Source organism: Selaginella moellendorffii, unplaced genomic scaffold (genome assembly GCF_000143415.4).
Source record: "Selaginella moellendorffii unplaced genomic scaffold, v1.0 SELMOscaffold_106, whole genome shotgun sequence".
Lineage (NCBI taxonomy): Eukaryota > Viridiplantae > Streptophyta > Lycopodiopsida > Selaginellales > Selaginellaceae > Selaginella > Selaginella moellendorffii.
In genome coordinates, this window is record NW_003314367.1 from 5,647 (window position 1) to 30,750 (window position 25,104).

A 25,104-nucleotide genomic window follows, 5' to 3' on the forward strand; every position below is an offset into this window, starting at 1 on the left:
GATACCTAGTGTGGTTCAATGGAACCTCGCTCTAAACCCATGGCTAGAGCACCCAAAGGTGGAAGGCGGGGAAAGTACCTATGAAGCTCGCGTAGGGCCATGATGTTCCGAAATGTTGTCCCAAAGTCCTGGATGGTGGAAAGGAAGAGGAGCACTCTTCTGGCGTAGTGACCAAGGATGCGGTCACATGACAAGGAAGTCCTAGAGAACAAGGGGACTTAGTGGTCGGGTCTGTGGAACTTGATGTAGTGGCAATGTTAGTGAACACGGCCATGGACAAAAAAGGACTTAGTGGGGACCGGAGAAGAGATATTGGGGAAGGCTATTCCCTATGTATGTGGGCATCCTAAAGATGTTAAGGAGTGGATTTGAGATGATCACTCATGGACGGATAGCCTAATCTTTAAGAAACAGGATTGCAATGCAGGTGGTGTTGGACCACTGGTGTGACCAAGGGGAATGAGCATAGCCTTAGCGTAACGAGCTGATATGTCAGTGGTATTTTGGGGTGTCGGTCGTGGGATCGGATATGTGGAGCACTTGGACCAAGTGCAAAGGTTGAGTGGCATGGATGCTATTCTCGAGGTTAACAAGCCCCAAGTCTTGAATTGGACTTATAGAAGTTGTGAATGAGACTCCTCTAAGTGGTCGGAGATGTGATTAAGTGACTAAAGTAGAATGGAAAAATTAATCACTTACAGTTGGTTTTACCTTCGCGATTGCCACAGGCTATTGATACTAGGTCGTGGGATCAGTATTTGACAAGTATTCTTCCACTTATTTGAGTAGAGTCTATTGAACATTTGGGCCGCATACAAGTGGGACAACAACTACACTACAACTCCCATCATTGTCCACCTACGGAGTACAAAGTGGATGACTTGGTGTTATTTCATTTCCCCCATCTTATAGTATATGGTCTATATAAAGGGCTCTTTGCTCAGTGGAAATGACTATATCAGGTGTTGTGGCAAGTTAAACCGCAAGTTTATAAGGTTCAATATAACATTCAACAAACAGATCCTTCAAAAATTATGCATATACAGCAATTGAAATGTTTTATACAAAGGAATTAGGAATAACTAACACCACCTACAAATCCACCGATACCTCCTCTTAATGTTCCTCTAGATCTTGGTCCATCCATGAAAGAACCCTAACGATTTTTTATCATTTCAAAAAGAAGGGATGATGTGAAGTCCAAATGTATAATTATGATATTGTATATTATAATGTAGTGGGATTTTGGTAGCTATTGGATTGGTTTTAATCTAGACCACTTGCTCCTATATATAAATTAGGGTTTTTTGGTTAATTGATATATATATTTTTTTGTATTCTCTTTCCATATTCCATGCACTCAAAACTTCTTAATATATTCTAGTTTATTCATGGTTGATATGCAATAAGATTTAATATTGTATTTATAAATTATAATCATATTTATAATTATAAACCTTCATTTAATTCATAAATAGGAATAACACTCATTGCTGCATGCAATGTGCAGCAAATTAATATGTGGGAAAATGAAAGGTTAGTGCAAAATGGCTCAAATCACAGCAATATGGCATTTCTAATTTATTTTGTATTAATTTATAATTTTTTTTATTTTTTTATTTTACTTCTACTTATTGTTTGTAATATTGTTATTGTTAAAATTCACATCAAGTGAGTCTAAAGTTTTGCTAGAGAGGCTTGGTGATTTGAGATGCATCCATGAGAGATTATGAGAGAGTGACCATGCAAAGATCACATATCTCACCAACTGAGATCAGTTTAACCCCTAGCTTGACTAACTTACAACACTCTTAACTTAATTTTCAACAAGATCTTTGCTTTGAGCAAGGTGACCTTTGAAGGTGTTCTTGCTCATGACGCTCAAGGCTGTGGAGCCTACGAGGAACTGGAGAAGAAGAAGAAAGTTTCATGGAGATACTCATACTGCACGTTCCTGAAACTCGTGGACGGCAGGATTCGAACCTGCGCGGGTGAAGCCCACATGATTTCTAGTCATGCCCGATAACCACTCCGGCACGTCCACGTTATTGATTATGTGTTGTGACGAGCCTCGTTAGCGTTTCCTCTCGAGTGCAAACAAAATTGAAGTCCAAAGAGGCTTAGGTGATATCAGCACCAGTTTTCACAAGAAAGCAACAACTTGAGTAATGAAGGTGACTGTGTTTCAGCAGGTTGAGACATAACTTTGGAATTTGCAAAGCTCTTGTATGGCCTTTGTGAAGTGGCCGAAAACTTAAGTCAACTAACGCACAGCCTAATGACTTGAGATCTTCTCCGTTGTAATGAATGTCCAGCATCTGATCTCGACTCCTATAAGGGCATGCTTGTGACGGCTGTTGAAGATAACAAGCTCGAGGTCCTTTCAGCGCCCAGGATGAGAGGTGGCGGCGGCGGCGAAGATGCCGCGTTCCAAGTCGGCCCAGATATCGTCGACGTGCTCCAGGCCGACAGAGATTCTGAGGAGTCCATCTGTGATTCCCAGAGCAATCCGCTGGTCGCGAGGGAGGAAGGAATGCGAGGAGCTTGCCGAGTGGGAGACGGTGGTGGTGACGCCTCCGAGGCTGGGACACAGCGTTATCATCTGGAATGCGTCTATTGCTGCTGCGGCTCCATCAAGTCCGTTTGGAACTTCGAGCGCGACGATCGAGCAGCCTTGTGCCGCGTGAACTCGAAGAGGGAGCGGATGAGCTGAAAGCCGCTGAGAAAGAATGCTAGCTGACTGCCACTGTCGCTGGATTCGGACCTGTGAAGTCCAGAGTGAGAAAACACGAGGCTAGTTGGATAAAAGTGGAGTCTCTCACTTACTTTCAGAGTTTGAATTCCTCGCAGTACGAGCCATGAATCGAATGGTGAGGCGGCTAGACCCCAGCGAGCTACGATTCCTGCGGCACTTGTCACGTACTCGGATGATCCAACGAGTGCTCCAGCCATAGCATCATTGTGACCTCCCAGAAACTTGGTCGCAGAGTGTACAACCATATCCGCTCCCTACAAAAACAAAAGAACTCAGAACTTTGACAGTAATCAAGAGACAACCTGCTTTAGCGGCTTGAGCTGGACGGGAGTACCAAAGGTATTGTCCACGATAAGAACGCATCCATATTTCTTGCACAACTTTGAAATCGCTGGAATGTCCGCAACTTTAACCAGCGGATTTGAGAACGTCTCCACAAACACTGCAATGCGGCCACTGACGCCGGCCGTAGCAGCAGCGTAGAGCTCAGAGAGAGTTGCGTCGAGTCTCACAAGATCTAGAACGTCTTCCAGACGTACGGAGATGCCAAACCTGTCAAAGTCATTGACTAACAAGTCGTAAGTTCCTCCGTATGGATCACGCGGAGCGACCAAAACGTCCCCTCTCTTGCACACTGCAAGCAAGGCTGCGAGAATAGCTCCCATTCCCGACGAGCAAGCAAGGCCTGCTCGAAGACCCAAGCATTAGACAATGTAATTCACTGAAATGGAAAATCTACCTGATTCACCGCCTTCCAGCAGAGCAATAGCGTCTCCTAGCTCCTTGGTGTTTGGAGAACCATACCTCCTATAGACGTGAGCAGCTTCAGCGTAGTCGGAAAATTTGTCAAACTTATTTGCAGAAGCCAGGCACAGCACCTGCTTGGCACTGCCTTTGGCAAGCGGCTTTCCTGAATGGCAGCAAAGAGTAGCGACTTCGAAATCCATCCCAAGAGCTCTGCGAAAGAAGGAATCAAGGGTAAGCTCTTGCTGCATGTAATGCCAAATTGAAGTTCACCTGGATTTAAAATGTAAAGTTTGAAGTATCTGTACATATTAGACACTTCACTCGAAACTACACAAAAGGACCCGATCACGGTGCTCGAGCAGCAGTTTGGACAGTGCAAGAGGAACATGAGCTCTCACTAGTGTTCCTGAATCTGTATACTCCTGTAAAACCAGAAAGTTTTGATTAATTCCCAGCGAAACAGAAGACTGCCTCATGTTCCACAACACCACGCCTGTGGATCATGTCCACGCCTTGCTATATGGGACAATGGTTTCCACTCGCACAAGTAAATCCTGCAAAAATATTTTTGAGTTCTCTGTGTTTCATATGATTTGTAAACCTTGAGTTTTGTTTCCACAGCGTCAAAAAATTCTTGAATGCCTTCTCCGGTTAAGGCTGACACGCAGATTGCACCTTGTTGTTTGGCTTCCGCTCTCAAGGTATCTGGGTCCTCAGCTTTGTCAATCTTACACAAAAGTAAACGCGATCAGTAACTTTGCAGACATGTACAGGATTACCTTATTCCACACTGAAAGTAGTCAGCAAGAACTTCGTCAACAGCTTCTGTTTGTTCAGGCGCCATTGGATGACTGTAACAAACGCAAATCAAAACACACAGCAAACAAAAGATGAAGGCTAACCTTCTATGTACAACATGTAGGATCAAAGGCAAATCGCTGATTGCACGAAGGCAACCTACAAACAAAGTTAAGAACGCAAGCTCAAACGTCATGAACTTACAAGTTGTGTCGGAAGCTTTTAAATAAAACCCACAGCATCTGTAAACAAACCTTCATTTTCATTCGGGAGCTGAAAAGGATACAACATCAACAACAGAACAATGCCTACATGAGGCTCACCTGTACACGTCTCGTAATAGGATCTAGTGTGGCAAACAGTTTATCTTCTGCTAGAACACCAGCATTACTAAGCTTGTTCAAAAGTGTGCTCTTGCCAGCATTTGTATAGCCAACCTGTGGAATCTCTAATGAGCTTACAAGAAAAGAGCCAAGAGATATGTACCAGAGAAATAACAGGGATAGGAACCGATGCTCTCCGGTTTCTATACTGTTGCCTGTGGTCACGTACCGACTCGAGATTCTTCCTCAGCTCGGCAATCGTAAAAAGCCACAAACTTCAGTTTCAGTGTGCGAAATCAACCTTTGTTCTAAGGATACGTTTATCAAGTTCGATCTGCTTCTCTCCCATACCATTCACCATACCTCCTGCTTGTCTTTCAAGGGGAGTCCAAAGTTTTGTCGATCGCGGCAGCTGGTACTCACTCTACCTTTGAAGAATAAGCAGTTTTATCTTGAAAAAGATAAAAAAAGTTACAGCACAAAATCCTGTTAAACTACAATAACAGCTACCTGCAAAGCCACTTTCACGCGTCGCTGCTCTCTGGCTAAAGATGTCAAGAATCAGAGCTGTGTGAACATGATCACCAAATGCCTTTTCTAACCTGGAATGGAAGCCAATGAGCAATTGGAAGACGTTGTCATGGAGAGTTCCTAAAGTTCTTGCCATTCTTACCCCGGCGATATTTCGTCATCCAAGGTCACCCGTCTCAACGTCGAGAGCCTGGAGAGCGGTCTTCACCTCCGCAACTTTCCCAGACGCCATGTATGTTCTCGGATTTGGACAATCTATAGGTAATAAAGCAAAAAAGCTTCGCAAAAGCTATAAGCTTGAAAACTTGACACGTACTTTTGATATGTCGGCCAGTCCGGCTGTGTCGGCAAGCTGCTCGAGCTCCAAACAATGCGCGATGGTCGACTCCCACGAGAAACGCATTCTCTTGATAAATCTACACGCGGCAAGTCCCAACAATCATCGACTAGAAAGAAGAAATCTATCACAGTTTCTTACCTCTCGATTGTTGCGAATCACAAATCGATCGCTGGAATCCTCACTACTATCAGTCACAGACGACGATACCGTAGTGCTCCGACCTGGCGAAGAGCGAGAGCTTCTTCCTCTCGCGGCGGCACAAGCGGAAATTCGCCCCCCATTTCTCTGCTCCTCCTCATCAATGTGGATCCCATCCCGGAGCCGGCATTCTGCCATCGCTCATCCACACCAAAGAGCCCTAAAACCCGTGTAAAGCTCGAATATACTAGAATAGTTTTCAAATTTTAGGGTTTATCTTTCATAAGGTTTTAGACCATGGTCATGTCCTAGAAATTGTAAGCTCTCTCCAAGTTATTTCATGAATGATTTGTGTAAATCCTTGAACAGGGAGATACCATCTACGATGCAAAGACCAACATTTCCAGCAACAACAACAAGTACTACGCTTAGGTAGTCTCTTGATTTTTCTATGCACTGACTAATCTCGCCCCTTTCTTTTTCTGAAGAGTCTGATGATCGAATTGCGTACTATACGTTTGCGCGATGGGGTAGAGTCGGCTCCATGACTAGGGAGGTAATTAACGCCAGAAACCTTGTAGACAAGGAGTTTGATCGTTGCAAAATAATTATGATAGAAGGGAATCCGAATATTCGCAACGCGCCATAGCGCGGATCTCTGACCGTCCGATTGCGCTAGAAACAAGCGGCTGGATGCTAACCCTACTGCGTCATTTGTGCGCGATCCCACGGCACCGCCGAGAGCTCCGATCGATCGGGGGAGCGATTCGTCCTTTCAGGTTAGTGCTGCGAGGCTAGCGCGGCGCGAGCTAGATCCAAGATGCTGACGACGTTCGAGACGAAGAGCAATCGCGTCAAGGGCCTGAGCTTCCATCCCAAGCGGCCATGGATCTTGGCCAGTCTCCACACCGGCGTCATTCATCTGTGGGATTACCGGATGGGATCTCTCATAGATCGCTTCGACGAGCACGACGGCCCGGTTCGCGGCGTTCATTTCCACAGCTCTCAGCCTCTTTTCGTCTCGGGAGGTAAACCACGAACCAGCATTCGCGTCTTTGATCAATATTTCGATTGATCTTGTCCAGGCGATGACTACAAGATCAAGGTCTGGAACTACAAGGCGAGAAGGTGCCTGTTCACGCTGCTGGGGCATTTGGATTACATCCGGACTGTTCAGTTCCATCAGGAGTATCCCTGGATCGTGAGTGCCAGCGACGATCAAACCATCAGGATTTGGAACTGGCAGTCGCGGACGTGCGTTTCCGTGCTCACGGGACACAATCACTACGTCATGTGTGCTTCGTTTCACGTCAAGGACGATCTCGTGGTGTCGGCATCGCTGGATCAGACTGTTCGTGTGTGGGATATCAGCTCTCTCAGGAAGAAGACGGTCTCTCCAGCCGAGGATCTTCTGATGCTCACGCAGATGAACAGCGATCTTTTTGGCGGCGGTGATGTGGTGGTCAAGTATGTTCTCGAGGGACATGACAGGGGTGTCAACTGGGCTGCTTTTCATCCGAGCTTGCCGCTCATTGTCTCTGGCGCTGACGATCGACAAGTTAAGCTGTGGAGGATAAATGGTATGTGAACTTCTTTTTTTTTTTTCTTGTCATGCTGTCTAGTTTCTAAACGCTTGCATTGGTTCTATAGACACAAAGGCTTGGGAGGTTGATACTTTGCGCGGTCACACCAACAACGTTTCCTGTGTCCTGTTCCACGCTCGCCAGGACATCATCGTCTCTAACTCGGAGGACAAAACTATTCGAGTCTGGGACTTGTCCAAGCGTTCGGCCGTGCAAACTTTCAGGAGGGACCACGACCGTTTCTGGGTTATCTGTGGCCACCCCGAGATGAACCTTCTTGCGGCAGGGCATGACAGTGGAATTATAGTCTTCAAGCTCGAAAGGGAGAGGCCGGCTTATACAATCAGTGCAGGGGTGCTGTATTACGTCAAAGAAAAGAGTTTGAGGACTTACGACTTTGCCACTTCGGAGGACACATCACTGATAAACATTCGAAGAGCGGGGCTGAATCAGGCGCCTAGAACGTTGTCTTACAATCCAGCTGAGAACGCCGTTCTTTTATGCTCGGACGTTGACAACGGTACGTACGAGCTTTACATCATCCCAAGGGACAGCATCAGAAACGACACTTTGGAACCGAAGAAAGGCAGCGGGTCGTCGGCCGTTTTCGTGGCCCGCAACCGCTTTGCTGTTCTGGACAAGGCGCACGGCTTGATTCTAGTCAAGAATCTCAGGAACGAGGTCTCCAAGAGAGTCGAGGCTCCATCTGCGACAGTTGATGCCATCTTCTATGCGGGGACGGGAACTCTTCTCTGTCGCTCAGACGACAAGATGATCTTGTTTGACCTCCAACAGAAGGCGGTTTTGGGAGAGATTCACAGCCCCCAAGTGAAGTACGTGGTTTGGTCACTGGACATGGAGGCCGTGGCTCTGGTGAGCAAGCATAGCGTCGTCATGACGACGAAGACGCTGGCTCTCAAGTGCAGCGTTCACGAGACTATCCGTATCAAGAGTGCTGCATGGGATGACAAAGGGGTGCTCTTCTACACGACTCTGAACCACATCAAGTACTGTCTTCCAAATGGAGATAACGGCACCATCTCGACTCTGGACGTTCCAATCTACATAACTCGGGTGGCCGGCGACAAAGTCTATTTCCTGGACAGGGAGGGGAAAGTTAAGACCATCACCATTGACACGACGGAGTTCACGTTTAAGCTGGCGCTGCTCCAGGAACGATACGATCGAGTTTTGGAAATGATCAGGAGCTCTCGACTTTGTGGACAGGCGATCATCTCATATCTGCAGCAGAAGGGATTCCCCGAGGTAGCCCTGCATTTCGTGAAGGACGAGAGGACCAAGTTCAATCTGGCCATCGAGTGTGGCAACATCGAAGTCGCAGTTGCTTCAGCAAAAGAGATTGACGAGAAGGATTACTGGTACAGGCTGGGGGTGGAAGCTTTAAGGCAGGGCAACCACGAGATTGTGGAGTACGCATATCAGCGAACAAGGAACTTTGAGAGGCTGTCGTTCCTCTACCTGATAACCGGGAATTTGGACAAGCTGTCGAGGATGCTGAAGATCGCAGAGACGAGAAACGACGTGATGGGATGCTTTCACAACGCCTTATACCTGGGTGACGTCGAAGAGCGGGTCAAGTTACTTGAGAAAACGGGACACGTTCCTCTTGCATACGCAACTGCGGCTGTTCATGGGCTTGTTGAGGTGGCGGAGCGTCTGGCTACAGAGCTGGGTGACAAGGTGCCACAGATTCCTAAGCTTGAGAAGTCGAAGTTGCTAGTGCCGCCATCTCCAATTCTCCGGGACAGCAACTGGCCGCTGCTCTTGATCAGCAGAGGCTTTTTCGAAGGCGGCTTTGCCGAGCCTGGGGTAGTGGACCAAGAGGAAGAAAACGCTCCGGATGAATGGGGTGAAGAACTCGTCATCATACCAGGCGGAGAGTCTCAAAGAACTGGCGAAATGGAAGAGATCGAGGAGATTCAAAGAGCCGGAGCTGGAGCTGAGGAGGGCGAAGAAGAGGGAGGCTGGGAGCTGGAAGACCTGGAACTTCCGCCGGAGGTGGTGCAGAGCCAAAACGCTACAACGTCCAGCTTCTTCGCTGGTGTAACTCCAGGAGCTCCGGTCACTCAACTCTGGACGCAAAGGTCCTCCTTGGCTGCCGATCACGTGGCCGCTGGAGCCTTCGACAGTGCAATGCGCCTCCTCAATCGGCAACTCGGGATCAAAAACTTCGCGCCGCTGCAACTGGTGTTTTGCGACCTCCACCTCGCGAGCCAGAGCTCGCTTGGGGCCTTCAAGCCGGTGGAGTCCCTGACGTATGGCCTCGAGAGAGGCTGGTCGGACTCGCCGCCTCCAAACGTCCGCAACGGGCCAGCGCTGATCTACAAGCTCTCCCAGCTGGAGGACCGAGCCAAGCAGGCCTACAAGCTCACCACCGAAGGCAAATTCACTGAAGCTCTCCGCCTCTTCCTCGCCATCCTTCACACCGTCCCGGTGATTGTCGTGGACAGCCGCAAAGAGGTGGACGACGTCAAGGACCTGATCGGCAAGAGCAAGGAGTACGTCCTGGCGCTCAAGATGGAGCTCAAGCGCAAGGATCTCAGGGACGAGCCCGTCCGCCAGGCCGAGCTCGCGGCGTACTTCCCTCACTGCGACATCCAGCCTTCGCACGTCCGGCTCGGCTTACAGTCGGCTATGGCGGCCTCGTATCGGTGCGGGAACTTCGCCACGGCGGCGCAGCTCGCGAGGCGATTGCTCGACATGAATCCAAACCAGGCCAGCATCGCCAAGGCGCGGCAGCTCCTCCAGGCGTGCGAGAGGAACCCCCGCGACGAGAAGAGGATGAACTACGACGGCAGGAACCCGTTCGTGGTGTGTGGAGCAACGTTTACGCCCATCTACGCGGGCAGCAGGTCGGTGTCGTGCCCCTACTGCGCTGCTCGGTTCGTCCCCGAGGTGGCGGGCAGGATTTGCAGCGTTTGCGACTTGGCGGTGGTGGATGCTGACGCTTCCGGGCTTGTGTGTTGCCCGACTCAATCGCGGTGATCAATCAACTAACGTTTTTAAAAGAAAAAGAGCGCGAAACATAATTATAGGGTTTATAAATAATATCCGGGTTTAGTGTCTAGGGTTTAGGTTCCTATTCCATATGTAGTTAGAGCCGATGAGATATGGAACAAAGCTCGAAAGAATAGTCATATATGTAATTTTTCCTCAAGGCACAGCGATATGGGAGAATAGTGAGCAATTGTTGTGGGAAGGGCATGGAGATCAGGATCGAGGCTGAAATCTCCAGAGAAGTCTAGAGCCAGTGTTTGTCAAGTCTTTAGCCTTTTGGATCCTGCGATTGAACATGTGAGGTTTTTGCAAGAGGGGCGTTTCTGCCATATGATCAAGGAAGAGATTAGCGATCTGGAGAGCTCAGAGAGTTTCTAAACACTAGCTCCAGTACCAACAGAAAGGAACCCATGATCGAGGCCATCACCGGATCTGCGAGCCAAACGAGTCACTGATGTGAATAGAAAAGCTTGGATGAATCTTTTCTTTCTTTTGTGCTTCTTCCGAGCTGCTGCTTTCTAAATGCAATGAATCATGAGATAGAAATGGGTCTCTAAAACGCCCAAATGATTCTTGCACTTCGGGACGCGCTGCAAAGAGAAAAGAGCCCACCAATCGGTTCCTCGCCGGAAGCGACTACATTATTCTGCTTCATCAGTACCCCTAAAGGAGAAGAGGAATCTCAAGATCTATTTCAAAGGGAAAGCAAAGACAAGGAGCCAGGAAATCTATGACGCTGTAGACTTGGCCGTTTGGATTTGCTGCCACTGGGTTGGCCTTTGGGAGCAGCCAACCCAAGGGCAGCATGCTGGGTTTGCGCAAACCCAGACGGCCAAGTCTACAACAGCAGCTATCCCCACCGCTACCAGGACAAGCGGTGGGATAAAGTAGAAGATCCTGCTTATCACCCTTCCAACTCCCCCACTAGCGCTGCCACCTGACCCAGTAGAGCTGGTTCGATCAGTTTCAGTCCGTCCTCTTCGCAGCCGTAACCACAACGTTGTGGTTACGACTGCGAAGAGGAGATGCTTGTGGACTGAAACTGATGGGTCAAAAGCTTGCCCGAGTGGCAGTGGTGCTTAAAGCACTCACATCGATCTGTGCACGAGAGAAACAATGGCCACACAATCAATCCCAAAAGGAGAGCTAGAATGAGCACTACGTAGTGACTTACCTGAAATGGTTGCGAGCACTACTCGCAAGAGGGAGTGAGAGCCACTAGATAGAGAGGGATCTTGGATATTCCAGGAGTCGAGGCTAAGCTTTATCCTTCCACCGGCGACTACATAATGGAGTGGCACAAAACCAATGCAACCGGGCCGGCATTGTAGCCAAGAGGAGTTTGAATTCTTGATCGTCGCAGAAGATCTTCAAACGGACGGCTAAGATCTGGGTTTTGTGTTACTAACGGACGGCTCAGATCTGAAATTTGACTTTCTGTTCGCGAGGTTGTGGGCAAAAGCCGGCTGACAAGTGTGCCTCCAGCGTCACTCTCCTCGGCTCCGTCGACTCATCCAGCAGAACGGCGGCCCTGGGCCGAGGTGGGTGACCCTGTAGCGCGGTGGAGCCTTGCTTCTCACCCCCGCATTTCCGGCTTCTCACCACCGCGAAGGCGAAGATATTGCCCGTTTGCGCTACCGAGTGCTGCCGCCTCCACGTCGAGAGAGCAACGCTCACCACCGAAGGGAAATTCAATGGGCTCTTCCGTGATCGTCCGCAAAGGTGGACGACGTCAAGCTTGATCGGCAAGAGTCCGAACTTCACCTGAGGGGCCGTCGCGTGCTGTTCAAATCGAACGTAAAATCGGCGAATTCTACGATGAAATGTTTCTTGCCCTAAAGGATGCCAAGTGAAGCTTTTTCGGCCTGCGCGATTAGACATTGTTTTCGTTTGCTTGTAAGACGGGGAGAAGAGCTCTGAATAGTTTGTGTGTTCTTATCCGCGTCCTTCCGAGCTGGAGCTGGCACATCTGGAATGGTTTCTAAACACTAGCTCCATTACCAACAGAATGATTACTCAAGGATCGTCTGTAGCTAATTAAGCCATGGGAGAATTAGCGTTTGATCACAAATCATCGGGCGATGGCCGCGATGCTCGCAACCAGCTCAGAGAATCATGGGACCCAGAATCTGAAAATGAAGCGATTCTTGATTCTTGACACTTCTACATGCATTGGAAAAGAGAAATCAGCTCACGGCCGGGAGAATATCTTCATCATTACCCGAGAAAGGATCTATTTCAAAGAAAAAAAAGATTTTACAAGCAGACAAGCCAACCTTGAAGCTTGACTGCTTGTAAACTCTTTGCTTCCACGATCATGAGTCGCCAGTGTCACAAAGTTGTTGTTTGATTGCGAACAGGAGATGCATGCGCAAGAAAACTGATATAGCTCAGGTGGCAGCAGCGCAGGCGATGAGCACGGGGATGTATGCACTACTAACCTGTTTTTTTTTCTTGTTTACCTCGCATTCGAGACGCCATAGAACGAGGCCCTTGCAATCTTCTCGAAGCGTTCTCGGGAGGGAAACACCGTGGAAATACCACACTGAAATCGCTTGTTTTCCCAGAGTGGAAAAGGGGTGCTAGTGGAGCAGGAAGAAGTACCAGGAGGCCGAGGAGTAGAAGCGCTCTAGCTCGAGGACTAGCAAAAGGAAACAGAGTGAGAAAGATTGGGCTGGACCTGGTGAGAATTACGAAAACGGCAAAAGTATGAATGACGATTGCATCTCGTCTCTTTTGTGCTCGCTCTGCAGGGAGGGTTGAGAGCGGAACTGGCAGCTGATCTCTTGGAGAACTGCGATCAGTCTGCCCTGATGCCACAAGTTTGCCCAGAGAGGGAATTTGAACCGATGCGAGGAACTGCTTCTGGAGATCTTATGGTGCAGCATTGCATTCTAAAATTTGATAAGTCATATGTATAACATGCGTGGCAAAACAATATCAAGAAGGTTTTTGAAAGGATCCCAAAGCAAGATAGCCTTCTGTGGAACGTGGTGTTTTTGCATATGCCTTGTTTGAATCTTTGCCAATGTTAGAAGATCAACTTCGGGAATGGCGGAAGCGGGCTCATAGCATCTCATTTTCGTAAGCGTCCTAAATTCCTCGGAAAACGTCACTGCCTTGGCGTGGACGGATCCGATGACAAGTGTTGCTTAATGTTCGCGAAGGAAGGGATCGAAGATTTGTCAAATTTTGAAACTGATGCACGTTGAAGCAGTTGAAAGATCAATATATTGACCAACCTGCTTTGACTCAACTATGCTGACCAAGCAAGAGATCTTGTGGCAAAAAAAATGTTACGAGCACAAAATCATACAAAATGGTGTCTGTGGGGACAACGTTTTTGCGCACACTCTAACTCATTCTACTCAAAGGAAAAACAACATTATTTTGAAAGAACACGGAAGTACACACCTCTCAAGTATTAAGACACGGAGTTGTAGAGAGAAGCCGCTCATTCATTCATCCATGGTGTTTTTTCTTGTTCTGGTTCTTCTGCTTCAATCCTTTGCAAAAGCTCAATGCCTGAGCTTCCGTTTCCCTGGCACCTCCGATCAATATTTTCGAGATCACATTTCCGGCCTCAAATTTCAGCCAAGCCTTCTATGCTTTATCTGTCTCCCGCATGCCGTTGTTATTTGATGCCAGCTTCGTCTTCCGGACTCATAGTGATACAGGCAGGCTTGTATTCCTAGTGGCGGGGACATCGCCGAACTACCCAGTTTGTTATGCTGATCCCCTGTACCCATGCGATCCACTCCAAGTGGCTTTCAGTTTTGCAGATCATTGGGTTTCTGTTCATGGCTGCAATGCATCTTCATCTAAATCCAACTTCCGTTTCTCCACGAATGCCACTGTCAACGCATGGGTGGAATATCATCTTCATGGAGCTCCACACTCCGTCCGTGTTTATGTTGCAGAGAATACCAACTCTCGACCAAGCACATCAATCACCGATTTCAGTTGTTCTATCACTGGTGGCTACTTCTTCCAGGGGTTGCAAGCTCTTGAAACAAACGACATAGTCACAGTTTCGTCTTGGTCATTCTCAACTGCTGGTGCTGCCTCTGCTTCAAAAGACCTGAATTTATACTTCTTGGCGATTGCAGGCCCATTTGTGATTGCTGGAGCAGCACTTTTGATTTTTCGAACACGAAGAAGGCAGCTGATGAAGAAGAAGGTGTTGCAGAGGTCGGCTTTGCTAGCTGCCAACATTCCGATAAACTGCACCTTCAAAGAGCTGCGATCTGCAACAGCTGACTTCAAGGAAGTTCTAGGCAGAGGTGGAACCAGCACCGTCTACAAGGGGTTCCTGCAAAATACACCAACATCAAGGATAGAAGTCGCAGTCAAAGACCTTCAAAGCAATTCACCTGATCATGAGGCTGAGCAGCAGTTCCGGGAAGAACTCAACATGATCAGCAGGGTAAGGCACCAAAACCTGGTCGCGCTCCAAGGCTGGTGCCATGAGCACGATAAGCTCCTCCTCGTCTACGAATGCATGTCCAAAGGAAGCCTAGACAAGGTACTCTTCACAAGCGCTTCGGGTTCAACTAATCCGCTATCCTGGAACCAAAGATTCAATATCATCAGATGTGTTGCAGAGGCGCTAAGATACCTGCATGAAGGGTTGGAGAAGCGGATTGTTCACAGGGATATCAAAGCGGCAAATGTCCTGCTGGATGAAAGAATGACTGCCAAGGTGGGGGACTTCGGCCTAGCCAGGTTGATGCAGCACACAATCGGCTCTCAAACGATGACCAGGGCGGGAACATTCGGTTATATCTCACCGGAGCTTGCTTATAGTGGAAGAGCCACTGAAAAATCCGACGTGTACAGTTTCGGGATTCTTGTACTCGAAATTGTTGCTGGAAGACGCGCTGTCGACCACAGGTTTGCTGGTGACACTAAGATGGTGCTCTTGGAATGGGCCGGAACAGTGAGTCAACCCGCAGAACTTGTTGATCCAAGGATCCAAGATGGAATTGATATGAAGCAGGTTGAGAGAATAATTCAATTGGCCCTAAGATGCTGCTCTTGGCATTCGGAGGAGCGGCCGACGATGAGGCTGTGCTGCCAAATCTTGAGTGGTGAATCAGAGCTGCCAAATTTACCGCTTGCAGCAAACACAGACATTGTCGTTACAAGAGCTGAGATTCCCGAAGATTACGATTCGAAGTCTTCTTTGCACAGTGCAAGCAATGCCTCTGACGATGTCAACCTAAACAGATTCCACGCGTGATTCCAGAAGCTTGGTTGGGCAACGTGCAAACCCGCTGTCAGGAGGTATAAACGAAGTTATTGCACCAAATTTTACAAGTGACATTCACAAGACTTATTACTTGAAAGCTTAAATAATTCCAAGAAATGCTATATATATTCTTTCAAGGTTCTACTTTTTGGTTTTTAAACCTTGAAAATTGTTTAAATCCCATTCTTGTTTAGCTGACGAGAAAACAAACCGATTCTTGATTCTTGAAACTTTTCTGCAGCGCATTGCTCCAACGCACTGCAGAAGATTCAAGATTCAAGAATCGCTTCATGCCACCGAGAAGAGAAATCTCAAGTTCTAAAAATTCACAAGCGGCAGCTCTCCATCAAGCTCGTTTTGGTAACTGGCTGCTCGCCACCAGCAGCGAGCAAAAACAGCGGAGCCAAACAGAGCATCCTGCTCATGATCAGACCTTTGTTGCTCCCAGCGGTGCCGTTGCTATCGGATCCAACAGAGCTGCTCTGCCTGGTTTGCTGATAGTTTTCCTTTCGTAGCAGGGAAGATATCCTCTTCCCAGCCAAGAGTACAACTTTGTGGCTGCCCATCACCATTGATCAGTCCCAAGAAAGAGCCCCAAATTATTTAAATCATAGAATGAGCTTGCTTACCTTGTGCTGGGAAACGAGAGATTGAAACTAGTGAGGGAAACCAACATGGGCTTATATACGGCCAGGATTATAGTTTGAAGTGCGAATATTCTAAGGAAACCCGGTCAAGATTTGGTGTTGACCGTCGTTCCATTATTAACATAATCTACTATTATAAATTGCTGAACTTTGTGATCTGCCGGATCTGGATTAGCACCGTTGGATGCTGAGTAATTCGGTAAATATCAATTTTCTATTGTGAGTCCTTTCGAAATATTTTTGCGAAATTTGGGCCGGGCAGTGAGCACGTGCTAGGGGAGGAAGTGTTCATTTGAACTCTCTTTTTACCGCAGCTCCTCAAGTTTCCAAGAAAGTGGGAGAGGAGGCGGCCGCTGACCAGCATTGCCGAGGCCCAGGAGCTTGCGTTGCTCCAGCACAGCTCGGTGATTACCCTTTGCCAGCAGATGTTTAGTTTTATTTCTTACCAGAGTGACCAACTTTCTCTTTTTCTTGCCTCTTTCATCGAGGTGGCTTCTTTCCATTCAGACGATGGTCTCTTGCAACCAGGAGATCAACCTCGAAACCAAGGCTCCTCTCAAACTCGCGCAGCAAACAAACTTCAAGCTCAGAGCAGATGCTCACCACCTTTCTCATCCAAAGTAGCCTGTGCACGCCTGCTCTCGCCAAATACTCATCCGCGGACTCGGGCATGTCAAAGTTGATAACATGCTTCCTTCCACTGTAGATTATGTTGGTGATTAGAAGCAAACCACGCTGGCCCGATTCGTGTCTTCAATGCAGTGCTGTGGCATGTCAGTGTGCGCTGCAGCCACTTCAAAACCCGCACTTTCCATCGCAGAAGCAACCAGTTCCACCTGCGATACGGAGTTGCAGTACACAGTCACTGTGACGCTCCTGGTCCGAAACAACTTCCACACTTCCCCGAGCTTGGCGAGCTTGTCACTGGCGCTCTTGACAGCTGCATAGAAGTGCTTGACTGACCTTACGGTGAAGGCTGGCCTGGCAATCCTGCTCGTCTCGCCCTTGCAGAACCTTGTGACGATATCTTCTACATCGTCTAGCGAGTGGATACCGAAGGTCACGTCACAGCTCCAAAGGATGGAGCATATTGCCTCCATATGTACTTTGTGTGTGGAAACAAGCACATCCGTCTCTACAAGAACCGCTCTGTGTGGCTTCCAAGTCGTGCTGGCCCCCGCACAATACTTCCTGCATCCTGTCTGGAGTCCCGAGTACAATTCCGGGTGAAAGGTCGCTGGCTCGCTGAGGCAAGTCACCTTAACTTCAAACAGTCCCAGGCCGTCCACGAAGGCCTGCAACAGCTCCACAAGCTGCGGAATCCTGTGGCCTGGAGCGAGAACTATTGAGACAGTGCTTACTGAATCGGGAATGAGACCCGGCATGAAGGCCACAATGCCAGACCAGTCCTGGCACACAACGTTGCGTCCAAACACGGAGAAATTCTGGACCGCATCGCAGAAGTACGGGTCGAGCAAACCAGAGCAACACGCTGCTTCTGAAACAATCAAAGCGAACTCCAGATGAAGAAAACAGAAAGACGCGAAGATACATACCTTGGAGTGACAACTCCCCGCAATAGCCATGGTCAACTCAACTCTATAGCCCGTAATTGAGGATGATGCCATGGTAACCAAAGAGGAAATCCTCGAGAGAGAAAGCATCAGGCCGCTGAGCTTGCCTGCGGGATAGCACCGATTGACGAAGACATTGACGGCACCAGAAGCTCCAGCGCCGCCGCCGCCTGCCGATGGAAACACACGGGATCCTCCATAGCAGAGAGTCGCCCCCTGGGAAGTCTATGTTGAAGGGATTCGAACAAGGGAACCCAAAGTATAATGTTTCAAGAAGGAAACAAAGGGAACACTTCAACTTGCCTCAAGAGCGATGTACTTTTGGCTTGATTCCGGAGGCGCAGTTGAAGCTGGCCAGCCTTCTCATTGAATTTTTTTTCCTGTTTCTGTAGATACCCACTGATCCAGCTCTAATGCAAGCAAAGTTGTTGGTATGTATCGCTCTTAATGTTCTTAGGTCGTGAATACTTGTTTCAGGTGATACGTTTGGACGATTTCGAAAACAACTTCTAAATCTACGCACCAAAGTATTTTCTATGGCATTTTTGGGTAAAGCCTATGGCATTGTGTTCCCTCGGTTCTACACGGCTTACTTTACACATCCCAGAGATCATCACCATTTTTTTCGAAGGAGACTCAAATGCAGGTAAGCCATTAGTACAGATAAATTAATGATCTTAACAGATGCCTCCAAACTTACCTGTTCCGGGGAGCATGAGTAACCTGCAAGCAAATATTTCAGAACCAAAGAACATAAATACCGGGGATAAACCACCTTCATAGCCTTCGAATGGCCATCTCGAGATTTCCAATATTTTGTTCTTGCTCTTTTATTCTCCTTTTAGGATGCAGCTGGGATCTTCTCTCCTCTTCTAGCTCAAGCGCCAGTTTCTCCTTGAAATCGTACTGTAAATGAAAAAAAGAACCATTTGCTGCCACGTCAGTATTAGGGTCACGACCATTGGAAAGGGAAAAACAATCCATCATCGGATGTAAGTGAGGACACAGTTTTACCTTAAAGATGTTCCTTGGGTGTTTTCACTGGTGCATTCTGATAACACTCCCTTGCTTCCCTCCTTACTCGAAACTGCTTGTTCACATGATCTAGAGCACTTCGTCCAGGAATTCTTTGTCTCCTTTATTCTTCTTCACTTCACTTCTTCTTCCCTCTCCAATGGTCGTGACCCTAATACTGACATATGGCAGCAAATGGAATATTCCCTCGGAACATGAAGATACAGGCAACTTTAGAAGGCCAGGCCTACGTCGGAGTATACACACCCTGTGTATCGGACGAGACCGAGCTTGTTCTTTTATATTGAAGCATTTGGTACAACATGAAATTCTTTACCAACAAATTGAACTTAAATCATAGATAAGTTTTGATGGACATCTGAGGTTTTTGCAAAACCCTTCTTGTACACGAGGCTGCTACAAACCTATACATCATCACCCATAATCAGCACCCCCTCTCATTTTTTTCTTCTTTTTCCTCGCTTCCACCTCTTCAGAGATGGATGACTTTTAACGTAGCTTCCCTGTGATCTTCGCTGATACTACGACATATCCATGGCTTGCGAGTGATACTTCTCCAGCTCCGCGTTGAGCTCGTCCACAGACTTTTGCGGCCCCCGGCCAGAGGCACTAGCACCGCCGCGGCCTCGGCCCCGGCCGCGACCTCGGCCTCTTCCACCCCGGCCTGTCGCTCTTCGGACAGCGCCGGCGTTACCAGCTCGGGCACCCGCCACTCCCATCGCACTGGACAATCTAAAGCTCAGCGCCCTTTGTCTCGAGAATTGAAAAACGAATCGAGTTTGCTCTACCTTGGGAACGCCCTCTGCGGTCGAGGTGCTGGAGCAACGTAGCCATTTGTGAGCTGAGCGCCACCGCCGATCATGTCAATCACCATCGGCTTCCCGTCCAGCTGCACGTTGTTATACTGCTTCATCGCCACCAGGGCTCGCTCCTTTCTCGCAAAGTAGACCTCGGCTGTACCCTGTGACCACGCAAACACGTCAGGGATGTCTAAACCAAAAGGAAAGTGAAAAGCAAAAGCCGACCTTTGAGCGTCCAACTTTGTCGTAGTGGATGGAGCATTGCTTGAGCTCGCCAATCTCAGAGAAGAGCTCCTGCCAGTAGAAGTAGAGCGCAGTTCCTCAGTCCCGGATCAAGAGTGTCGAATAGAACACGAACCTTGATGTCGTCGTTCGAGACCCCGCTGTCTAAGTTAGAAACGTAAAGCCGGGCACCTTCGTCTAACTGCTGCCAGAGAGGAGGAACTCCACCACGGTTTAACTGTAGATACAGTGTTTCCCTCAATATATAAGCAACGCAAAACTTTTTCACGCAAAACGAAGAGAGGACTGACTCAAATCCATCATCCAGCAGAGTGAAACAACTATCCGGCCAAAGGTAAATGCATATGTAACTGTGCAGTAGAGCTGAAGGATCGACTCTAAGTAGCAAAGGAAGAAGCGTCGAGGCAGAACTTTTTTTTTTGTCTCGAGTTTGCCCCTTCTAGATCCATCCGTCTCAAATCCTTGACTTGGGTTTTCAGCCAACACTCCAAAACCAATCCTTTTTTCTGGCTCCCCCCCAAAAGGGTCATTCCAAAGGCAGCACACACCACGAACGACGAGAAGGGAAGGCAAAAACAAAGGAACCGAAGAAGAAGAAGACTGCTCCCCCTGTCCCAAAAGAACTACACCTATTCTAACCCCTTGAGAGGGAAAAGAAGAAAGAAGAATGAAAGCACTGCGTTTGTTTCGGTTTTCTTGCCTTGGTGATGCCGAACGCGCCGGCGCGGTATCGCGAGCCCTTGCGGAAGAGCCCCGAAGATCTTGGACCCAGAAATGTCCCTGCTGTGCTGCTGCCTCCGCCTCTACCCTGAGCGATCTTGCCGCCTCTGCCCCTGCCGCGGCGAAGCCTGCTGCTGCCGCCGCCGCGCGACGAAATCTTGCTCTTCTTCACCAGAGAATCGAGCGGCATGTCCAGTGCCTCCATCTCTCTTCTCGGACTGAAAACCCTATGGATCCAAAAAAGCTTTTAAACCCTAACTTGGACAAAGGGGATCTCACTATATAAGGGTAGATCGTGGGTTCGATTCCTCTTATAATCCAATCTCTAAGCGTGTCCTTAGAATCTTCTTCGCTTGAGATCTTCGTTCTCCTTTCGGAGCTTCATGAGCTTTTGTTTGAGAGCTCCCACTTGCCAGTTGGAGCTTAATTCTTGGATCTGGGCTTCTAGCCTCGTCTTGTCGAACAGCGCTACAAATCAAAGCGCATCCAAGTCAGGAGAAAAGATCGAGAGAATCGAGCTTACAATTTTGCTGCTGCTTCTCCAGTTGCTCGCTCAAGCTGTGATTCGCTTGTTTTGCGGTTTGGAGTTCCAGCTTCAAAGCTGTGATCTCACACTGGACTGAGAAAGTGGAAAGGACACCTCAATCCTGGATTGGAAGAACGTAAACTTACACTCGGTTTGATCCCTTTTGCGGCGTTCTTCATGGTTTTGATTTAGAATGTCCATGCTGTCGTGGAGCTGCGCGATCTCTTGCTCCAGCTGAATCACACACGACTCTTTTGAGCGAAGCTGCTTTTCCAGGGAGCTGCGGCAAACAAAGTTTGATCACGAGATGCAAAACCAGAGAACATACCTGACACGCGCGTTTAGTTTGGCTTCCATGGTCTGGAATTTTTCCTGAAGAGTCGATACAGCTCGTTCGTGCTCCTAACATATGTATCCCCACAAACGTTTGAATGTCGCGAGAATTTAATCCAGTCGAGAAAAACCTGTTGCATGGCATTGTCTTGTTCGCTTCTTAGATTAACTTCTTGCCACAAGACTTCAAACTTCGACTTGTAATCCAGCTGCTTTAACAAAACAAAACAAAAAAAAAAAAAACGTTCAAATCCTCATCAAAAGAGTCTCGAGACAAAAGAAAGATCGAGAACTAACAGAAATCATCGTACCTGCTGGACAGTCTGTGCCAGAAATTCCTCCTGCGATTTCATCAGTCGAGCCTTGTCTGCCACAAGCATTTCAAGAGATCCAGTTCATTGAGATGGAAATTTCGAGAAAAAACTAAAAACGAGAACGAAAGAGGGATTTCCAGATATCTTACCCCCTTCCAGCGACGCGCACAGATTCTCGGCGGCCTGGCGGCATTGCGTCTCGGCAGCAAGAAGAGCCCTCAGCGACTCAGCCTCGGATTTGGCGTCCCTGAATTCCTGCACGAACAATCTCTCAAGAACATCGCTCGATCGATCGCATCGCATCCATCCTCTACCTCTTCCAGCGCCGCCAGATCCCGCGCCAGGACTTCCATGTCCTCCTCCGAAGGCGGCAGCATTCTTCCCTACCTAAATTTGGAGCCAAAATTTCAAAAACCCTACAAGGGATTAAAGAACAAGAACCCTAAATTTTATGTTAAAGTAATAAGAACCATAAAGTTTAAAGGAGCTATAAACCCTAAGCTTAAAGGTGGTTTTCTATTAAGAATTTTACTCCTCTAAAAAGTTCTTTTCTTTAAGAGGAAGGTTAATTCAAGTCAATCCCACGCCGCCGGTCCTTGAGTTCATGGACGAGCCTCGCCAGCCCTTGCTCACACAGCCTAGTTCCTAATCTCTCCAGTCTCTTCTTCTCTTGGTACCGATCAATCTTCTTCTTCACTCCCACCTCGTGTTTTTGCGAGTGATGCTGCGGCGGCTGCTGCTGCTGTGGCTGCTGCTGCTGCTGCGACTGCGTTTGATGCTGGTGGTGGTGATGCTGCTGCTGCTGCTGGTGATGGCTTCCCGAGGATTTGCTCGCTCTGCTCCCGTTCGAGTACGCAACGTATTCCCTGTGCTCCAGAGTGATGGGCACCGCTTTCTTCCATAAGTTCTCCAGCGAGCTCGCAGCTCTCGAGCTCGTAGCGTGGCTCGAGTAGTCGTGCCTGTGCCTGTGATCTGCTTGGTACTCGCTCGGGTAATGCGCGCGGGCTTCCTCGTCTGGAGAAACGAAAACAAAGCTTAAGAGACTCGAGAACTATGAAAACAAACGCGAGCGTACCTGGATCGACGAGGGGTTGGTTTAGATTTATGGTGGCTCGCCTTTCAAGCCTGTCGGGCTCTCTTCTGTCGAACCAGGAGCGGGACTTCCAAGGGACGTCGTAGTCGGATTGAGTGATCGCTGTTGGCGGCTTGAGGTTGAGCCAGTTGTTGTGAAAAGCACCCGCGTTCTGGAGGTAGTGGAGCGGGGACTGGACGAAGCCTCCGGTGAGACCAAAACTGTAGCCCGGCTGCGAGATTGCTGCCGGAGGAGGCTTGTTTAGTATCCGGTCCAACCAGTGCGGAGTATCGGAAGTGGTGGCCTTGGATCCGACGAAGGAAGGAACCGACGACGACATACCGTTTATAAAGGTGTTCCCGACTTTGTAGTTTTCTGTCCACGATGTCGAGGAAGTACGCGGCGCCGCCGAAGAAGTTAAGCTCGTCACGACGCCAGATCCACCAGCAGCACCACCAGCAGCACCTAAAGTTGACGTCCAGTAGTCGAAAACAACCGGCTTCTTCGCGTGCTGCTCCATGTCGAGGCCGCTTCGATGGAGGGAAAATGAAGCAGCCGGAGGTGGCGGCGCAATCCCGTTCATTGCCACGCCCCGCAAGCCATCGAAGCTTGCGTGCGAGGCATTGAAAGTATCGCTGGCCGAAACGCTAGACGAAGTTTTGGCGACGAAGAAATCCGCCCCTGTGCTGAAGCTGTTGTTGTTGGCCGACGTATACAGCCCTCCAAGTGTCTCGCGGTGCTGCTCCAAGGAGCGAGGAGCATTGGGGTCACCCAGGGCAGTGGAGGTGGTAGCAGTGTTTACACCCTTCCCTTTCCTCTTCCACCTCGCAGGCGGGAGCCCCGTCTCCAAGTACTTGAATACCTCGACTTTGGAACGGAAGCGTCTGCCCGAGTACGACTCAATGTAGTACTGCCATGGAAGAAAGAACAAAAAAAAAAAAGCTTTAGCACTCCAAGCAAGCTAAAGAGCACGCAAAACAATGCTACCTTATCTCTGTGACCATCGGCTCGCGTCCGACACTCGGAAATCCAGCCTTCCGGCAACCAGCTCGGGGCTGGAGCTTCGGTGATTGTTACTGCTAGCGCTGGGCGCTGGTGCTCCAGATTTCTATCCTGTTCTTCCTGTTCTTCTAGACTTTCAGCTCTAGGAAGAGAAGTGGTAGTGGTGGTGAGAGTACCAGTGGCCGGGACAGCATCCTCGTCCGAGGAAGAAGGGACGTGAGCGATGTTTAAGTCGGGGATGAGAGCATCCTGGAATTCAGTGTTGACGCTACACACGGAGCTCCTCTTCCTGTGCTGCTGCTGCTGCTGCTGCTGCTGCTCTACTACAGTGGCCCGAGAGGAGGAAGATATCATCCCCGATGGTGAGACGAGGCGCTCGAATCCAGCAAACCGACATGAAATCCGGGGCGAAATCTAGCAAATTTCTAGCCTGCTCTGGGAATCCCGCGGCCGACTAGGTAGGCGCGGGCGGCGCATTGTGGCGGTACCTGGGGGAATGCGCCTCAGCGGCGCCGCATCCACGCCATGCTCCACCTCGCGTCGCCCTGGAAACCCTAGATCCCTCCTGCGATGACTGCCAGTGACCATGATCGAGCTGATGAATGGGACACTAGAACTGTTGTGGACGGTAAGTAACTAGGAAAGTACCCAGGCCCCCCCATCACTGACTGACGGAGGAATATTCTGTCACACCCTTCCCATTTGTGTGTGTGTTGGTTGTTGTTGGAACCGGAACCTGGATGAATGGATAGAATTTTATATTGAATTGATCTAAACTGTCCAAAACATAATTTAACTTAATTAAGATTAAGGTTACGTTTTAGTGAATATATTTATTTATTTATGTGAATGAATGGAATATTTAATTAGAGTAATCCCATCACACTAATATTAATATACAACATTGTAATTATACATATAGACTTTCCTTGGAAAGATGGAAGGAGTTAGGGTTCTCTAATTAATGGGTGGGGATCTAAAAAAATATTAGAGAAGGCATTAGGTAGTGCTATTTTTCTTAATCCTTTTATATAAAGTGTTTTAATTGTTACATATGCATAATTTTTGGAGAATCGACTTGTTAAATATCAATGTTAAATCTTATAAACTTGTAGTCCAACTTGCCATAACACTTAATATAGTTTTTTCTATTGAACAAAGAACTCTTTAAATAAACTCTATAACATAAAATTGAGAAAATAAGCTAATATCAAGTCATTCACTTTGTACTCTGCTAGTGAATGATGATGAAAGTTATAGCACCATTGTTATACCATTTATCCATAACTCAAGTGTTTAACAAACTCCTTTAGATTAGTGGAGGAATGTTTGTCAAATATTAATCCTAGGACCT

The 25,104-nt window shown here is 48.3% G+C and overlaps 6 protein-coding genes, 1 non-coding gene and 1 pseudogene across 9 annotated transcripts; 2 read left to right on the forward strand and 6 right to left on the reverse strand.

The window, feature by feature from the left end:
* Positions 1-1,962: 1,962 nt before the first annotated feature.
* Positions 1,963-2,044, reverse strand: TRNAS-AGA. Its single transcript has one exon. It is a non-coding gene; the product is annotated as a tRNA-Ser (tRNA).
* Positions 2,045-2,166: 122 nt separating this feature from the next.
* On the reverse strand, positions 2,167-3,850 carry LOC9630808 (O-succinylhomoserine sulfhydrylase). Of its 2 annotated transcripts, XM_024664066.1 has the most exons (5): positions 3,773-3,850; positions 3,495-3,712; positions 3,058-3,440; positions 2,827-3,009; positions 2,167-2,764 (listed from the first exon to the last, which is right to left on the reverse strand). In XM_024664066.1, exons 2-5 carry the CDS (start codon positions 3,700-3,702, stop codon positions 2,384-2,386), a joined length of 1,155 nt encoding a protein of 384 aa, XP_024519834.1. In that variant the 5' UTR covers positions 3,703-3,712; positions 3,773-3,850; the 3' UTR covers positions 2,167-2,383. The 2 variants fall into 2 exon arrangements, with proteins under 2 accessions (XP_024519834.1, XP_002990263.2); XM_002990217.2 differs by having other exon boundaries at positions 3,495-3,834.
* On the reverse strand, positions 3,752-5,842 carry LOC112342375 (annotated as a pseudogene).
* A 493-nt stretch (positions 5,843-6,335) lies between these two features.
* Positions 6,336-10,377, forward strand: LOC9630782 (coatomer subunit alpha-1). Its single transcript, XM_002990186.2, has 3 exons — positions 6,336-6,660; positions 6,718-7,212; positions 7,283-10,377. Exons 1-3 carry the CDS (start codon positions 6,453-6,455, stop codon positions 10,219-10,221), a joined length of 3,642 nt encoding a protein of 1,213 aa, XP_002990232.1. The 5' UTR covers positions 6,336-6,452; the 3' UTR covers positions 10,222-10,377.
* A 3,481-nt stretch (positions 10,378-13,858) lies between these two features.
* LOC112342356 (probable serine/threonine-protein kinase At1g01540) lies at positions 13,859-15,475 on the forward strand. The gene has a single exon (XM_024664033.1). It carries the CDS (start codon positions 13,859-13,861, stop codon positions 15,473-15,475), a length of 1,617 nt encoding a protein of 538 aa, XP_024519801.1.
* A 3,571-nt stretch (positions 15,476-19,046) lies between these two features.
* Positions 19,047-20,757, reverse strand: LOC9630783 (THO complex subunit 4D). Of its 2 annotated transcripts, none has more exons than XM_002990219.2 (5): positions 20,484-20,757; positions 19,899-20,000; positions 19,766-19,834; positions 19,529-19,701; positions 19,047-19,472 (listed from the first exon to the last, which is right to left on the reverse strand). In XM_002990219.2, exons 1-5 carry the CDS (start codon positions 20,706-20,708, stop codon positions 19,262-19,264), a joined length of 780 nt encoding a protein of 259 aa, XP_002990265.2. In that variant the 5' UTR covers positions 20,709-20,757; the 3' UTR covers positions 19,047-19,261. The 2 variants fall into 2 exon arrangements, with proteins under 2 accessions (XP_002990265.2, XP_024519833.1); XM_024664065.1 differs by having other exon boundaries at positions 19,047-19,463; positions 20,484-20,756.
* A 5-nt stretch (positions 20,758-20,762) lies between these two features.
* Positions 20,763-22,053, reverse strand: LOC9630784 (protein At-4/1). The gene is made up of 8 exons (XM_024664034.1): positions 21,991-22,053; positions 21,826-21,931; positions 21,674-21,729; positions 21,494-21,571; positions 21,358-21,431; positions 21,176-21,309; positions 21,027-21,122; positions 20,763-20,971 (listed from the first exon to the last, which is right to left on the reverse strand). The coding sequence occupies exons 1-8, from the start codon at positions 22,051-22,053 to the stop codon at positions 20,841-20,843; spliced, it is 738 nt and encodes a 245-aa protein (XP_024519802.1). The 3' UTR covers positions 20,763-20,840.
* Positions 22,054-22,175: 122 nt separating this feature from the next.
* On the reverse strand, positions 22,176-24,379 carry LOC112342376. The gene is made up of 3 exons (XM_024664071.1): positions 23,736-24,379; positions 22,752-23,658; positions 22,176-22,690 (listed from the first exon to the last, which is right to left on the reverse strand). Exons 1-3 carry the CDS (start codon positions 24,102-24,104, stop codon positions 22,242-22,244), a joined length of 1,725 nt encoding a protein of 574 aa, XP_024519839.1. The 5' UTR covers positions 24,105-24,379; the 3' UTR covers positions 22,176-22,241.
* Positions 24,380-25,104: the final 725 nt, after the last annotated feature.

What these genes read in the sequence shown, in the direction of transcription:
- LOC9630808 (XM_002990217.2), bottom strand. Translation starts at nt 3,750, where the DNA reads ATGCAGCAAGAGCTTACCCTTGATTCCTTCTTTCGCAGAGCTCTTGGG. An exon ending in AGCTCAAGCCGCTAAAGCAG is followed by an intron (nt 3,010 to 3,057) that starts GTTGTCTCTTGA and finishes TTGTTTTTGTAG; the next exon opens with GGAGCGGATATGGTTGTACA. An exon ending in GAGGAATTCAAACTCTGAAA is followed by an intron (nt 2,765 to 2,826) that starts GTAAGTGAGAGA and finishes TGGACTTCACAG; the next exon opens with GTCCGAATCCAGCGACAGTG.
- LOC9630782 (XM_002990186.2), top strand. Translation starts at nt 6,453, where the DNA reads ATGCTGACGACGTTCGAGACGAAGAGCAATCGCGTCAAGGGCCTGAGC. An exon ending in GCCTCTTTTCGTCTCGGGAG is followed by an intron (nt 6,661 to 6,717) that starts GTAAACCACGAA and finishes GATCTTGTCCAG; the next exon opens with GCGATGACTACAAGATCAAG. An exon ending in TAAGCTGTGGAGGATAAATG is followed by an intron (nt 7,213 to 7,282) that starts GTATGTGAACTT and finishes TTGGTTCTATAG; the next exon opens with ACACAAAGGCTTGGGAGGTT.
- LOC112342356 (XM_024664033.1), top strand. Translation starts at nt 13,859, where the DNA reads ATGCCGTTGTTATTTGATGCCAGCTTCGTCTTCCGGACTCATAGTGAT.
- LOC9630783 (XM_002990219.2), bottom strand. Translation starts at nt 20,708, where the DNA reads ATGGAGGCACTGGACATGCCGCTCGATTCTCTGGTGAAGAAGAGCAAG. An exon ending in GCGCGTTCGGCATCACCAAG is followed by an intron (nt 20,001 to 20,483) that starts GCAAGAAAACCG and finishes CTGTATCTACAG; the next exon opens with TTAAACCGTGGTGGAGTTCC. An exon ending in ACAAAGTTGGACGCTCAAAG is followed by an intron (nt 19,702 to 19,765) that starts GTCGGCTTTTGC and finishes GCGTGGTCACAG; the next exon opens with GGTACAGCCGAGGTCTACTT.
- LOC9630784 (XM_024664034.1), bottom strand. Translation starts at nt 22,053, where the DNA reads ATGCTGCCGCCTTCGGAGGAGGACATGGAAGTCCTGGCGCGGGATCTG. An exon ending in AAGACAATGCCATGCAACAG is followed by an intron (nt 21,432 to 21,493) that starts GTTTTTCTCGAC and finishes TACATATGTTAG; the next exon opens with GAGCACGAACGAGCTGTATC. An exon ending in AAACTAAACGCGCGTGTCAG is followed by an intron (nt 21,310 to 21,357) that starts GTATGTTCTCTG and finishes TGTTTGCCGCAG; the next exon opens with CTCCCTGGAAAAGCAGCTTC.
- LOC112342376 (XM_024664071.1), bottom strand. Translation starts at nt 24,104, where the DNA reads ATGATATCTTCCTCCTCTCGGGCCACTGTAGTAGAGCAGCAGCAGCAG. An exon ending in CCGATGGTCACAGAGATAAG is followed by an intron (nt 23,659 to 23,735) that starts GTAGCATTGTTT and finishes CTTCCATGGCAG; the next exon opens with TACTACATTGAGTCGTACTC. An exon ending in CCAACCCCTCGTCGATCCAG is followed by an intron (nt 22,691 to 22,751) that starts GTACGCTCGCGT and finishes TCGTTTCTCCAG; the next exon opens with ACGAGGAAGCCCGCGCGCAT.